General features: G+C 41.1%; 2 protein-coding genes across 7 annotated transcripts in view; both read left to right on the forward strand.

Annotated features, from left to right (window-relative positions):
- Window positions 1-321, forward strand: part of nln (neurolysin (metallopeptidase M3 family)) — a 22,259-nt gene extending 21,938 nt beyond the window's left edge. For all 3 annotated transcript variants that reach the window (XM_053241100.1, XM_034312566.2, XM_034312565.2), the window contains exon 13: window positions 37-321. In XM_053241100.1, the coding sequence (XP_053097075.1) occupies window positions 37-186 (150 nt within the window). In that variant the 3' untranslated portion in view covers window positions 187-321. The remainder of the gene's footprint in view (window positions 1-36) is intronic.
- A 2,591-nt stretch (window positions 322-2,912) lies between these two features.
- erbin (erbb2 interacting protein) overlaps window positions 2,913-14,819 on the forward strand; it is a 93,491-nt gene continuing 81,584 nt past the window's right edge. For 3 of the 4 annotated variants that reach the window (XM_053241085.1, XM_053241088.1, XM_053241089.1), the window contains exon 1: window positions 4,625-5,244. The gene's annotated coding sequence lies outside the window, so the exon portion shown is untranslated. Of the gene's footprint in view, window positions 2,933-4,624; window positions 5,245-14,819 lie in introns of those variants that run through there. The other variant, XM_053241086.1, reaches the window with a different exon arrangement.

Genomic DNA, 14,819 nt, shown 5'->3' on the forward strand with positions numbered 1-14,819 from the left:
ATATGTGTGTGTGTGTGTGTGTGTGTGTGTGTGCAGGTTGGTAAGGAGTACAGGAGGGTGGTTCTGGAGGCCGGCGGCTCAGTGGACGGGTCGGAGATGCTGAAAAGGTTTCTGGGTCGTGAGCCGAGTCCGGACGCTTTCTTTCAGTGTAAAGGCCTCGCAAATCAGCGAAATATTTACACCTGATATTTATCACAATTTTAGCACAATCAATATTATTATTATTATTATTATTATTGTAATATTTTCAGAATTTCGTTTCTCTGAAGGAAACGAAGCGCCACAGAGTTTAAAATTAAATCATTTTGGTTTTAACGTCACAATTGTGTTGCTTCATTTTTGGGCTGGAATTAATTTTCTCCGAGTGACGCGTGTTCCGTCAAAACGTCAGGAGAAGAAAGCATCCAGAGTTTTACCTGCTGCTGAGGATTAGGTGAAGCTTCACGTCTTAAGTGTTTGAAATCACTGTGAGTAACGAAAGGGTCCAGTCCAGAATTATTGGCACCCTTTAGGAAAATAAGCAAAATTGATTGTATAAAATAAATTCTACACACAATAATCTCAACTTTACGATCAGAGATTTTATAAATTATAATAAGTTTTATAAATTTCTTCTAATTTTTTTTTCCTTTTTGAAACTAATGTATTGGTTTGTTTATACACAAATAAATAAGCGAACACTTGTACGATCGCTTCAGCATGAGAATTAAACAGCACAGACGGCTGTCGCACATTTCATGTAAAGGATAAAAAGAATACATGAGCAGTAAAATATCATTACACACAATCAGGGACGGAGCAGAAATATTTAAAAAGTGTGGAGCGGTAGAAAACTGAGGAGGACAGTGAAGGAGGTGAAGATCACAGTTACACAGTCGAATTCATTTTCAGTGATTAGACGCCGGGTTTATAACAAGCTGCAGTGAAAAGGCTTTTTCTGAGGCACTGAAACCAGCTCCTGACCTCCATGAAGTCTCTCAGGAGCTACAGATGGACACAGTTAGAGTCTGTGAGAGTCTGTGAGAGTCATATTCTTTGACTTCTCCAGAGCTTTCCACACGATACAGCCAGCTCTGCTGCGTGGGAAGCCTGCCAGTGACCATCCAGGGCTTGGACATTGAGTTGGTGGATACGTTCAAGTACCTAGGTGTCCACCTAAACAATAGACTGGACTGGCTGGATAACACTGATGCTCTGTACAAGAAGGGCCAGAGTCGCCTCCACCTGCTGAGGAGACTAGCGTCTTTTGGAGTGTGCAGGACATTATTAAGGGCATTTTACGATACTGTGGTGGCCTCCGCAATTCTGTACGCTGTAGTCTGCTAGGAAGAGACTGAACAAGCTGGTAAAGAGAGCCAGCTCTGTCCTGGGCTGCCCACTGGACTCTGTGGAGGTGCTGGGTGAGAGGAGGATGTTAGCCAAGCTGACATCTATTATGAACAACACCTCTCACCCCCTGTATGGGACTGTGGAGACCCTGTGTAGCTCTTTCAGCAGCAGACTGCTACACCCCCAGTGTAGGAAGGAGCGCTACCGCGGGTCATTCATACCAGTTACTGTCAGACTTTACAACACCGCGTTACAGTGATGTTCCAATGTGCAATATTTTATAATTTTATATAATTTTATTTCTTTTATTATTCCTAAGGTGTATAAGCTTTAATTCCTGCACTTTAACTGTCTGTGAGCTGCTGTGATAAGTGAATTTCCCCACTGTGGGATCAATAAAGTTTATCTTATCTTATACAGTTAAGTCTCTTATCCATGAGCAAGATCAGTTTGGTGAAAAAGTGGAGTGAATACACGTTAAAATGCTGAAACCTGCTGTAAAACTCTGGAGGAGGATCAGTGATGCTTTTACAGATTAATGGCTTCCTGAATTCTGCTAAGCACCTGCATATTTCAGCCCCAAACCTGGTGGACTCTGCCAGGAGGTTACGACTCTGCTGTAGAGGGATCCTTCAACTAGATAACAACATCAAGCATTTATCTAAAATCAGTGTTTTGCACTTCAGTGTCTGTCTCAGTCCCCGGATTTGACCCGTGCTGAAACCCTAGTGAAGTGAAGAGGACGTCCACACACACACACACACACCTGAGAATATAAAGAAATATTTTAAATGTTGAGTGTAGATGATGGTTCGAGCTTCTCTACACACATCTCCAAACCTGTTAGACATCGCAGGAAGAGACTCAGTGCTGGTGTTCTGTCCCGGAGACACGGAGCTTCACTTAATGGAGACGCTGAACATAGAAAAGTCTGATATTTAGATTAGATTAAACTTTATTGTCATTGTGCAGCGTACGAGTACAGAGCCAATGAAATGCAGTGTTTCGCGTATCCCAGGTTGTTAGGAAGCTGGGGTCAGAGCGCAGGGTCAGCCATGATACGGCGCTCCTGGAGCAGATGTGCTCAAGGGCCCAACAGCAGCAGCTGGATGGTGCTGGGGCTTGAACCCCCGACCTTCTGATCAGTAACCCAGAGCCTTAACCGTACAGCCACCAAAAATAAATAAATAAATAAATAAAATAATACAGTGCAGCTACAATATGTTTAAGCTCAGTCTATTAGTTCTTGGATCTCATTATTATTATTATCATAAGATAAGATAAGTTAATCCTTTATTCGTCTAAGTATAAAAAATATAAAAGAGACACAGCAAGAATGCACAAAAACACAAACACACAACAGTATTAAAGTGAATCATCGTCATCATCATCGTCCCCCAATCCAAGCTAGAGGGTGCCAATAATTTTGGAGCTGCGTGTAATGATTTGCTGAGGCAGTAGAGGAGGTGGCTGGACGTGTCTGTGGTGTGAGAGGAGTCCAGTCCCTGCAGTAATGAGCTCTTCAGCCACTAGATGGAGCTCAGACTCTCTCTCTCTCTGCGCTTCTGGGACCTTTACAGTTTCTCCGCATTGCGTTTCTCAGGTAACGTTCCTTCATCAAATCCTTACGATTTTAATTCACATTACTGCCAATTATTCATTTATATATAAACACAAAGGAAAGGTGAGTTTATTAATGCATTTAGAGAGCATTTCTCTGCTTTATCCGTGCAAAATGAAACACTTCAGCTCCTATTTAACCCGCTCAACCTAACCTGTTCGCGGTGTGTAAGCCCCGCCCCCTCTCGCTGCTTATTGGAGCATTTTTGGAGCATTGTGATTGGCTCAGACATCACGCCAATCAGACACCGCGGTGTGTTTGTATTAATTTAGGCCCAATCGGGTTAATTCTGCTGGGCTGAACCTTAAACACCTCCTAGCTCCCTACCTAGGCGCCCTACACAGGGTGTAGTATAATCAGCTCTACACTCAGTCTAGTGCACTGCGTATGAGATTGGAATGCAGCGCTTCTTTTTCTTTTTCCTTCCTTTTTTCTTTTAACCTCAGTGCTGTTTTCCTGATGTTCGGGGTTGCCAGATCCATGGTTTCACTGCTGCTGCAGATTTTTTATTTAAAAAAAAAATCACTACATCATTTATGACTATATATAAAATATTCACATAAAAAATAGCTTCTACAAAGAAACATTTCAAAACATCTCTAGTGAGGTGGTCTTCTCTTGTACTTGTAAAATATATACATATACATATATTTACACATATTCTGAAATGATTAAATATTTTTTTTAAATTTACATTAACATATATTTCCGCCTTACATCTGTTGAGACATATAAATGTATAAATACCTAAAAATAAATATATAAATACCCAAAAATGATATGTTTAACATTATACAGCAGTTAGTCCACTAATTTGATTGAACAAGCGGCGTTTCTGAGAGTTCTGATATTGTTTGATTAATAGCTCCGAGGAAATCGACAGCCGGATAGAGTGTTGCGCGTTGCCATGGTAACGCACACTGCCCGTAGTAACCGTAGTAACCGTAGTAACGGTTTCAGTGTAATGATCCATCGCTACGATTGTTATTGTATGTGGCGAGCGCAGATGAGCGGAGCGACACACGCAGTGACGCAGTGCCGCTATGCTGAATATATAACGCTCTCAGAACGTCTCGCGTCCAATCAGATCAGTGGATCAGATCTAAACGAACTGCACAGACTTCATCTTAAATAACTATAATGAATTTCCTGGTTACACAACTGCACTATTTGTCCATGTAGTACACAGTTATAGAAGGGAATGATTTATAATCGCACTATCCGGAGTCACACAGATGAGGATGGATCCCTTCTGAGGCTGGTTCCTCTCAAGGTTCCTCATATCATCTCAGGGAGTTTTTCCTCACCACCGTCACCTCTGACTCGCTCATTAGGGATAAATTCACACATTTAAAACTTATATCCTGAGTTTATATGTTTCTGTAAAGCTGCTTTGTGACAGTGTCCAGTGTTAAAAGTGCTATACAGATAAAATTAAATTGAACTGAAAGTGAAAGAGAGTTTTGTTTTGCTGTGTTTGGGGAAGAGAATAAACGCTGCTCATTTTAATATTAAAATACATACTAGTGACGTCATAGTAATGATTTTGGAGGTTAGTGAGTTTGGGGTGTTTTTCCGGGCAGATCTGGCAACCCTGCTGATGTTCGTGTGTGTGTGTGTGTGTGTGTGTGTGTGTGTGTGTGTGTGTGTGTGTGTGTGTGTACTTGAGCTGCTCTCTGCTGCTCCATCAGTGGGGATTCAGCTGCTGTTCAGTTCTGCTGCTCTCTCTTCTCTCTGCACTCTATATTATATATTATATATATATGTATTATATATATTTTATATTTTATAGATTAAATAATGTTTGAGATTTGATCAGTGAGAATCTCAGAGCGCGGATTGTACCGGGAACACGGTTATTTTTTATTTCTTTATTGTTGTTTTTGTGTTTTCTGCTTTTTAAATTTCAGTCATTGTGAAAAAAAACTGGGATTTTATCTAAATTAAAAGGATTAGCATTTATCCTTTTTTAAAAAATAATAATAATCCGGAGTGTTTGTTCTGGAATCGCAGGACAGATCAGAAACTCTCTTTATGTTGTGAAGAAAACTTGTCCGAATCCAACTTTTTTTTTTCTGAGGTGAAAAAAATGCTAAGCTAATTCGTATTTAGCGATTTAGCGATAGCTAGCTTAGATTAGCATAGCTTAGCATAGCATGCTAACATCCCTTCTGAGGGAAAGCGCTCGGACTCGGCTACTTTCTCTCACAGCGATGCTTCTGACCTGACTGGATTTAAACATTTTTAAAACAAAATTCCTCTTAAAAAGGAAATAAAAGGCGAAGAACAAAAAGGTAAGATTAAATTAACGCTTCGATGTTGTTGCTCTTGTTTATTTTTAATCGCTAATTTTTTCCTCAGGTAGCTCTGTGTGTGTGTGTGTGTGTGTGTGTGTGTGCGCGCGCGCTTGTGTGTGTGTTTTTTCTATGTTCTGCTTCCTTGTTGTTAGCAGTTCATGCTAATCTCGTCAGGGTTCCATTTTATTTTTATTATTATGTCGAATTTAGGAGTGAATTCAGTTGAAATGGGGAGGATGAGGGTTTTTTCCTGTCAGAACAGGTGAAATAATGTGAACACACACACACACACTTTCAGTCTGTCATCTCTCTTTCTCTCTCTCTCTCTCTCTCTCTCTCTGTCTCTTTTTCTTGCTATAACAGCTCTTTATCTCTCAATATTGACCTCAGAATTCAGATTTTTGTCGATTTCTGAGGTAAATTATGATCCAATTCGTCAAATGATTGACGTCCACATTATCATTAATCTGAGATGGATTATAAAAACACATTCTGAATTCGATTACAGTTTATTTGTCGTCATTTCCGGTTGTTTGTTTCTACTGAGATCATCTCTATCTGTTTAAACACAACACACTGGATTTACTTCTCCAATTAAACAGCTTCTGTGTACACAAGGACAGCTAGGAAGAGGAAGAAATGAAATAAAAGAAGCTAAAGAAAGAAATCAGAATAAATCTTGCAGTGTAATTGCTGAGAGTGTTAAATGTAGATCACGTGATTGTGGTTGTTAATATCATCACCACCATCACCAGCACTGGGCTAATGTAAAATAAATATTTGTCACATGAAGTGCGGTGATGGTCGTGTTCGTGTCACTGGTCTGTGGGGGTTTTTCTTAGCGGGATATAAAATGGTTTCACTTTTTGTTTGTTTTTAAACCAAACTCGCATTAAACCGACATCATATCATCACATCGTAAAGAAATAAAAATAATAATAATTGTTATTTATCTAGTTGTGAGTTGAAATTGGCGGCCATTTTAGCATCATCGTGACCAAACACAGCCTCTGGACACCAATGTTATTTTAGAAACTGTTCATTAAAATTTCAGTCTAAAATTCACCAATAGGACGACGGCAAACTTGTGGAACAGCTACGAATACGGTAACGGCGACGACGACAATATAATAAAAACACAATAACGGCAAGAAATGTTCCTCAAAGCTGGCGTTGAAGATTGTGTGTGTTTATGCGAGCGCGTTTTCTCATTTCTGGATGTTTGATGACGTGAGCAGAATGTAAGAAAGTCTTTAATCGTTAGAGGATCTTCGTCGTTTGATCCGAGACGGAGAACGCGAGCCGTCGCGCGGTGATACAGAATTCAGAAGCGCGTTTATCGGACAGGATCGCAGAAACGAAAAAATTTCATCTTATTCCATGTAAATCAGTGTCACAGAAGTGAATCACGTTTCTTCATCATCACAGTTTCATTCAATGTGAACGTTCCTCGAATAAACTCTAATTCAGGTCGCACTTTTAAAGCTTTTATTTGATTCGGCGTCGTAGATAAAAATTCAGCAGCACTTTATATTTCGTACGCATTATAACTCTAACACGACTCGTCATTACTGACTATTAATATTTATCCTTTTGTGAAGCATTTATTAGTTTATTGTTTTATTATTATCCGCTTCACAGCAGTTATTATTTCCTGTTTCTGCATAAATAATAAACAGTGTGACGTCCAGGTGCTTCAGTCTGCGTTGGTTTTCCCGGAGATTCAGCAGGTAATAGGATGAGGAAGCTTGAGAGGGATTACAGACGCTCAGCACGCTCATCCTCATGATGACTAATCCCGACGTTCTGCATCCACAGGGATGGATCACGATCACCTGTGAAACCTTAATGACGTGAAATCACTAACATCGCCTCAGCTCCTTTATCTCTGGGGTGTGTATCAGGGGTTAAAGTATCTTCTCTCATTTAACTTGTTTTTGTTTTCGGTTGTGATGTTGTGAGAGGTGTGTCGTGTTGTTATAACCTGTTTAAAGCGTGGTTATGATCAGGAGGTTAGCTGTAGGTGTTCAGGTGTTCAGGTGTTGTGTCTGTAAACCTGAGAACATGCGTCTGAATTATAAACAAAGCCATTTTATAATCTTGTAAATTACTTACTGAAGATGTTTTGCCCTTCGTTTAGCGTTATCCCGTGTTGCTGTATTCTGATTGGTCAGAAGGTGTTGATTAGTTTTCTATAACAGCAGCTCTGACAGTAGCGCAGGTTTATATTAATGCGCTGGTTCTAATACGTTATCGTTTCTATAGTAACAGCTCATTCACAGGGACGTGTACAGCAGATAACTCCATGTAACTTCCGTAAGGAGAAATGTGTTTATGTAACATTGATGGAAGGAGTCTCCAGTGTCAGCGCTTTGTAACAGTCAGAGGTAAAGCTGTAACTGTAAGTTCTCCGACATCTTCAGGACAGAGGAGTTTACGCTTCTTTGCTGTTTCTCACTAACATGAAGAGAGAGAATAAAGAGGCTGGTGAGGGAACGAGTGTTTACAGCTGCTATAGCGTAAGTGACAACAGGAAATAACTTGAACATTAAATGTAACTATAAACAGATAAAACGTATGATGTGTCATTTTTTAATAAACAAATTGTAATTGTTGGTACGTTGCTGTGGTGTAAGAGGAATAAAACACTCGGGGACGTGCTGTTAGAGGAAAATAATCAGCTGCAGGGTGGTAACGCCGCTTCATCACACCACCCTGTGTCACGTGTTATTTTACCGTGACTGCACCACCCTGAAGTGTTTGTTCCTTGTATAGCTAATGAGTGATGTGACGTAGCTTCTCGGATCAGACAGCAGTGAATCGTCTCTCGCGCTGATTGATCGCGTTAATTACCGTAATGTTTACTGGCGAATAATCGGCGAAACGTAGTGTTTTAGATTCGATTAGCCTTTATTGTCTCCCTTAGGAGAGATTTGTCTTGGGCAGTCGAGAGAACACAAATGACGATGTTTGCCATTGGGTGTTTATTCAGAGCGATCAATCTCTCACACACACACTCACACACTCACACACACACACACACACACACACACACACACACGTGATTAGTGTTCAGTACGAGTCTAACACCTCACTGTGTTTGATCATCATTAATGTGTTATTAGTGATTATTCTTAGTACTGTACAGTTCTATAGGATCTACAGGCTTCACGCTCTTTACCTCCTCCTCCTCCTGACGCACGCGTAGCTCCGCCCCAGACGTGCGCAGACGTGTGCAGACGTGTGCAGTGTAAGCGTACGTCTTTCTGATATGCAGCATAAACGCACGCTGATGTAGGACAGAGGCTCAGAGCTGGAAATAACACTGACGTAAATGTTTATGGTGCAGCTCTTCAGCGCAGAATCTCAGTAATGCAGTCAGGCAGGAGAAACGCTCAGCTACGTTCACACTCGCACTTTCATCTCTTGTGGGCGTGGCCTGTTATTGTTGTTGTTTTTCTTTCCGTTTGGATGAGAAACAGTAGTAGATCTATGTACAGCATCCTCTAAAGCTCATGATTTAAACACAGCTAGCGCATTACTCAGTGTGTTACGCTCTTCAGAGACACCAACTTCTGCTACTTCCTTCCAAGCTGTAGTTTTCTTCGTAACGTCTCTCTTCTCTACGCGTTTAATGAGAGCGCGTGTAGGACAGGAGGAGAGGAGAAATTTTTAACTACAATAATAATAATAATAAAAAAAAATAAACAAGATTCTAATCTGTTCTGATCGCATCAGGAAATCTGTTTAACAGCCTGAAAATTTTCTGACACATGAGCGCGTATTTTATTAAGCGTCATTATAACTGAGTCTAATAGACTGTAAAAGTTGAGCGTGACGCTTCTGTTATTATGACATGAGGAAGTAGATAAACTTTCACTGTACAGAGACACATGATGTGCTCCGTGACCTGACCTGATGTTCCGCGATACACAGCACACACAAAGCGTTATTGTCGACATTTACTGCCGCGCTCATAAAGCCGAATAACTCGGAGGTTTAGGTCTTTAGGGCCAAACTGTAAACAGCATCACGTGGGTCCTGCTCAGAGAAAGCAATCCCATAATTCTGTTCTCTAAACAAGAGTTTCATAAAGGTCTGAAAGACGAGGGAAATATAAACTCCATGACCTAGATCACCATGAATCGGGACGAGGGGAAGGATAAATAACTCTAAACACAATGCCGGAGGGAGCGTGAAGGAAGGTGTGTGAGGAATGATTCGGAATAGCGTGAGTGTTTTGAGTTCGTCTTTAAAACTGAAATAGAGGCGAGATCACGTCAGGCTGTGAGGGAATGAAATCTGGAGTTACGGCGCTATAACCAGCCGTGGACAAATCGATAGCGCAAGACGAGCAGATTTCATTTCCTGTCTGTTAGTTTTGTTTTTCTCGGTTGCTCAGTGGACGAGAAGGAACCAGAACCAGAAGAAGAAATAAACCCTGCTTCTTACTGTCTTTTATTTAGCGTGCGCTGTTTTTAACTTTCCAAAACTTGTGTGAAAAATCCTCCAAACAACAATTTTTTTACAAATGTCAAAATAAATAAAAAATTATTATAATGCAGATCACCTAGTTAAGTACCCAGTGTGCCTTTTACTGGTACGTCAGATCACAGATCAGAACGCTAGAGAGTGGTGTTCAGAGCTCTCCTGCGTGGCTGGTGGTTTTCAGCATCCCGGCAGATTGAAGGAGAAATTCCCGGATATTTATTTTATTATAGTGTTTGAGATCTAAGTGATGGAGCAGTGTTCACTAGGTGGATTAATTAGCACGCACGGATGCCTGGTGTAAAATAAAGTGCAGCACAGAGCCGTCCTGCTTCCTCACGGTTAAACACATCGAGAGAAAATAAAGAAGCGAATCAGAATCCGGCGTGTTTCATACGCGTGACGCTGGGACGGAGCTCCTCGGCTCAGAGCTGAACCAACGACTTGCTGATGTTCTGCACGATGATGAACTTGTTCTTTACTCTCAGTACATGTTAATATTAATGCACTTCACTAGCTCACTGTCTACCTTATTACATTAATTAGGGTTTTAGGGTTTTAGGGCTAACCCTAACCCTAGCTAATTAGGTTTCTGAGCTAAAACATGAGACTGGGCCTGAGACTGATCTATGTATGATTTCATTTCCTTATAATAATAAATATTAATAATAAATAATAATACTGCAGCAGGTTGGTTAATTACAGTGATATGGGAATAGAGTGTTGGTCTGCGTTTAGGGTTTAATGAAGCGACATGGCGTGAGCCGGTGGTGTTGGGTGTCTATCATATTAAACACTGTTTCCTATAAATACTTCTGACCTTCAGCGTTTTTAATAAACGCTTCATTAGTTCGTGAGCGTGAACCTGCAGCATCGTGAAGCCAGCAGTGAGTGTGTGCGAAGGGGAAGATTCTTTAATCACGCAGCACTGCTTATTAACTGATTATTCTCAGTCAGTTAACTGCAGCTGCTATCCAATCATGTAATTAACTTCATTTAAAAAAAAACTGTTCATTTACAGCATCACAGCTTCAATGATTTAAATGTTGTCCTGTGAATAATCCCTTACTTCAGGATTTAAAATGGAGCGTAAGCCCTATTCAGATCGGATTAGTTTATCTGTAATACATTTCTCTACACGTCTCCTCGGTGATAAAACTCTCGCAATTAAACGGCCGCCGGAGGAGCGAGTTTCTATCAGGTCGTGTTTTCTGTGAAGCTGGATGTTTGCGTCACGCGGTCATGTGACCCGCTGCGTTCACAACATCGCGCTCACAGAGGCGCTGAGTCTCATTTCACTTTATTTTCTCTCCTCGTGAAAATGCTTTCCGCCGGACCAGGGATACGTTCAAGCGCCTCTTTTAAAGCGTCTATTTTTCGTTAGGCGAGTCGGGAAGCGTTTAATATCTGAGCGAGGCTCGCTGATGCGCGCGCTACGAGACTAATCACGACAGACAGCAGCAGTCAGGCGTGTTCGTTTTTTTTTTTTTTTCAATAACGGACTAAAATGATCAGAGTTTGGTGGAAAACTGTAGGTCTGTAATTTTCTCAAAGGAGGACGGAGAAAAACACCGACACGTCTGATCCGATAAAAATAAAATCCCAGAGTAGCGACAGGAAATGACACCAGGACGCCATGTCAGTTTAATCCCGTCCGAATAGGGCTTATGAGTAGCATCGTTCTCTGATGCTAATGAATTACACTGTGCGTATATGTACAGGTTCACTCATCAGTCTTTCCTCTCTCTCTCTATACGTGTATATATATATGTATGTATATATATTGTATAAAATGTTTATGGTGTATATATTACAGGAGAAAGTGAGATGAGAAGCTGAGACAGCAGCACTAACAGCAGAGAGGAAGTGCTTTAAAGTCGTTCTCTCACGCACTGCACAGTTTTATCACATTTTCCGTGTAACCTCTCTTCTGCTCTACAATAGAGCTCCGGTAAGGAAATACGCTTCGGATTCGTTATACCAGACGTGTGTGTGTGTGTGTGTGTGTGTGTGTGTGTGTGTGTGTGGACGTAAGAGCTATGGAATGTTTCCATTCAAATGGAAAAGGCTGCTTCAGTTGCGTGTGTGTTTAATTTCGCTCGTACAGACGTGACAGTTCTGCACTCTGTATGACGTGATGCTGTATAACGTACAGTAGCGTCAGGTGAAGCGTCAGGTGAAGCGTCAGGTGAAGCGTCAGGTGAAGCGTCAGGTGAAGCGTCAGGTGAAGCGTCAGAAGCACGTCACGATGCACAATATATATATCACAATGTTCTCTGTCCACTTTATTAGGAACATCTGTAGCCTTGCTCTCGCTTATTTTCAGTTATCCAATCAGCCAATCACGTGTCAGATAAAATATAAAATCATACACATGCCGATCAAGAGCTTCAGTTAATGTTCACATCAAACATCAGAAACATCTCAGTGGCTCTCCTGAAGCTACTGACCCGACCTGGACAGCTGTGTGCGCTGTTCTCGGCTGACAGGAGAGGAACCTGATGTGGTCTTCTGCTGTTGTTCCTCAGGATTCACCGTGTTGCAGTTTCTGAGCTGCTGTTCTGCTCACCACGGTGGTAAAGAGTGATTATTTGAGGTTCCATAACCATCCTGTCAGCTTTAGTCTGATCATTTTATACATTGCACTCCTGCCGATACGTGATTGGCTGATTTCATTGTCACAGCCTGAAGCCTGAATAGTTTCACTTTCTGAATCTAGTTTCCGCTGAGGCTGCAGAGACGCTGGAAATGTTTAGAGCTCAGAAAGATTCAGTTTGATTACAATCCTCGAGAAAAGATTCAGCGCCCCGAAAAATTGCAAGCTCAACAAAATTCCGTTCAGTTTTATTGTTCTGGTATTATTTTGTATTATACTGTTTATTTATAAAATAAAAAAATACACTTAATACACAAACGTGAGTAAAGGAACGTTTTATCCAGTAGTGGAAAATATACAATAAAAATCAGACACTGATCTCAAAACTGTGTTTGCGAACGATCTGAGGATATTTTCTTTAAAACATGAGAGTATTCTTTATTAAATGTTTACTTATTATAATCCTGTCTAACTTTTCAAAATTAATGCAGTTTTTTTACATTTTTTTTTAAATAAAGCACTAAACAAAGTGAAGATATTGAGCCATTTTATGTAAAACCTTTTTTTTTTGTTCCAAACTTCAAGTAAAACTGAAGTATTTAATGAGGAAAAGCTGAAGTCCGGGTCAGTTACTTGTTTGTGAGAGTGACAGAGTAACTCGTGTCCTGATCCTTTACACTGATACTCAGGAACCGCGATACTAAAATATCGATATCGATATCGCCGTGTAATCGTATCATCTCTCCCAGCCCTATCACATGATCACACACAATAACAATTCCTTCAAAGCAGATTCATATTTATGTACGGATTAAATCAGTGACGATTCTGATATGTTTTTGGGAATGTTTAGGAATATTCTGGGCTGGAGGTGAAATCCGGATTGTATCGACGTGTATGCGGATGTGTTGTGTTTTTCCCGTCCTGTCATCACATCGTGTTTTGTCTTTAGCAGAGTTTAATTGGTTCCTGTTCAGCCTGTTTATCCTGATAACTCGCAGTTACTCGGCCTTTCCCTGAAACTGCCACAGGAATTCCTTCTACAGAGAAACGCAGTAATGAGAAATGTTTTTAAAGTGTGTTTAAAGTGTGGAGATCAGACGTTTTTGGCTAAACGACCCCAAATGGACCTCTCTGCGTTTTTACAGTGTCTAATATAGGACTGCTGTAACATCTGAACATTTTATGATGTCACTAACATACGTTTGTGTAACATAAGTGACTAAAAACCAAAAGGACTATTCCTCACCCTGAATCACCAGTCTAGAGAGAAGTGTTGTTAGGAAACTAACCCACGCGCGGTGGCGTGACGGTGATTCGCCCCCACGCCAAGCAGAGGAACCTGGTTTATACTTGGCGCAGGATTTTGCAAAAGTAGCAGCAACACGATCAGCATTGTTCACGCACTCGCTCTGTGTCTTACGTACACCCGGAAGAGTTTAAAACAACATTCGCTAGAGGTTGCGTCGGAGCCACAACTTCCCTGTCCGTCAGGTTTCTGAGTCAAACTGTAAAATGTGAAACACGCTCACAAGCTCCGCTGTCATCGTGACTGTTGTTATGATCTGCGTCTGAAATTGAAAGCTCAGAAGTATTTAATAATGTTGAAAATCCAGAAGGCTGGAACACAGAACAGAGCTTTGTATCGGTGTGAAGGCGACACGAGAGGATTTTAAATCCAAACACGAAGTGTAACAGGAAACCCGGTTAGTGTTAGCGCTCAGTAACGCTCGAGAATAGTGCACAAGCGTGTGATTTGCGATACAGTGCTAATTTGTTTAGTGGAGGTGGATGGACGGAGATATTTGTGCGTTTTTGTAGCTGAAGTACACTAGCGCAGCGTCAGGAGAATCAAACAGACTAAAATTACACGTACGCTGTTAATTTAAGCTCTCTCACTTACATTTCAAAATATTAGCACACAAATATCTTCCATATTCATTTGCAAAATAAATGATTGAAGCACAAGAGGAGATTTGTAAGTCACATGACCCCGTGTGGGGTCACGACCCCTGGTTTAGGACGCGAATGGTGCAGGGTGCGTTTCACGTCGCGTCTCTCCTCCCTCGCTGTGAGGCTGGAGCGCTGAGGTTTCTGACTCGTGACCTTGATCCTGTAATGTCTAAAAATAATCATCATTAAAATAAAACTCATAGCCACAGCTCCATAAATAGGTTTAAATGTTAACGTGTGTGTGTGCGCGTGCGTTTGTGTGTTACTGATCATCATCATCCTGCGCTCCAGGCTGCACTTCACTAGCACATGACTGACATTTATCCTCTTTAACTGCGCTCTGCTGTGTGGAAACGTCGTTCTCCTCTTTATCTCCTGTGTGGAGCGGAGACTCCTTACACCGCGCTGGAATGTGCTCACGACACACGACAGCGATTCGGCTTTATTCTGTCTAAAAACCCCAAAACACCACATCATAATGACGTCACAGCAGCACAAAAATCTCTAATCTCAATTTCTAATAATAATAATAATA

This window comes from Pangasianodon hypophthalmus, chromosome 17 (genome assembly GCF_027358585.1).
Source record: "Pangasianodon hypophthalmus isolate fPanHyp1 chromosome 17, fPanHyp1.pri, whole genome shotgun sequence".
NCBI lineage: Eukaryota > Metazoa > Chordata > Actinopteri > Siluriformes > Pangasiidae > Pangasianodon > Pangasianodon hypophthalmus.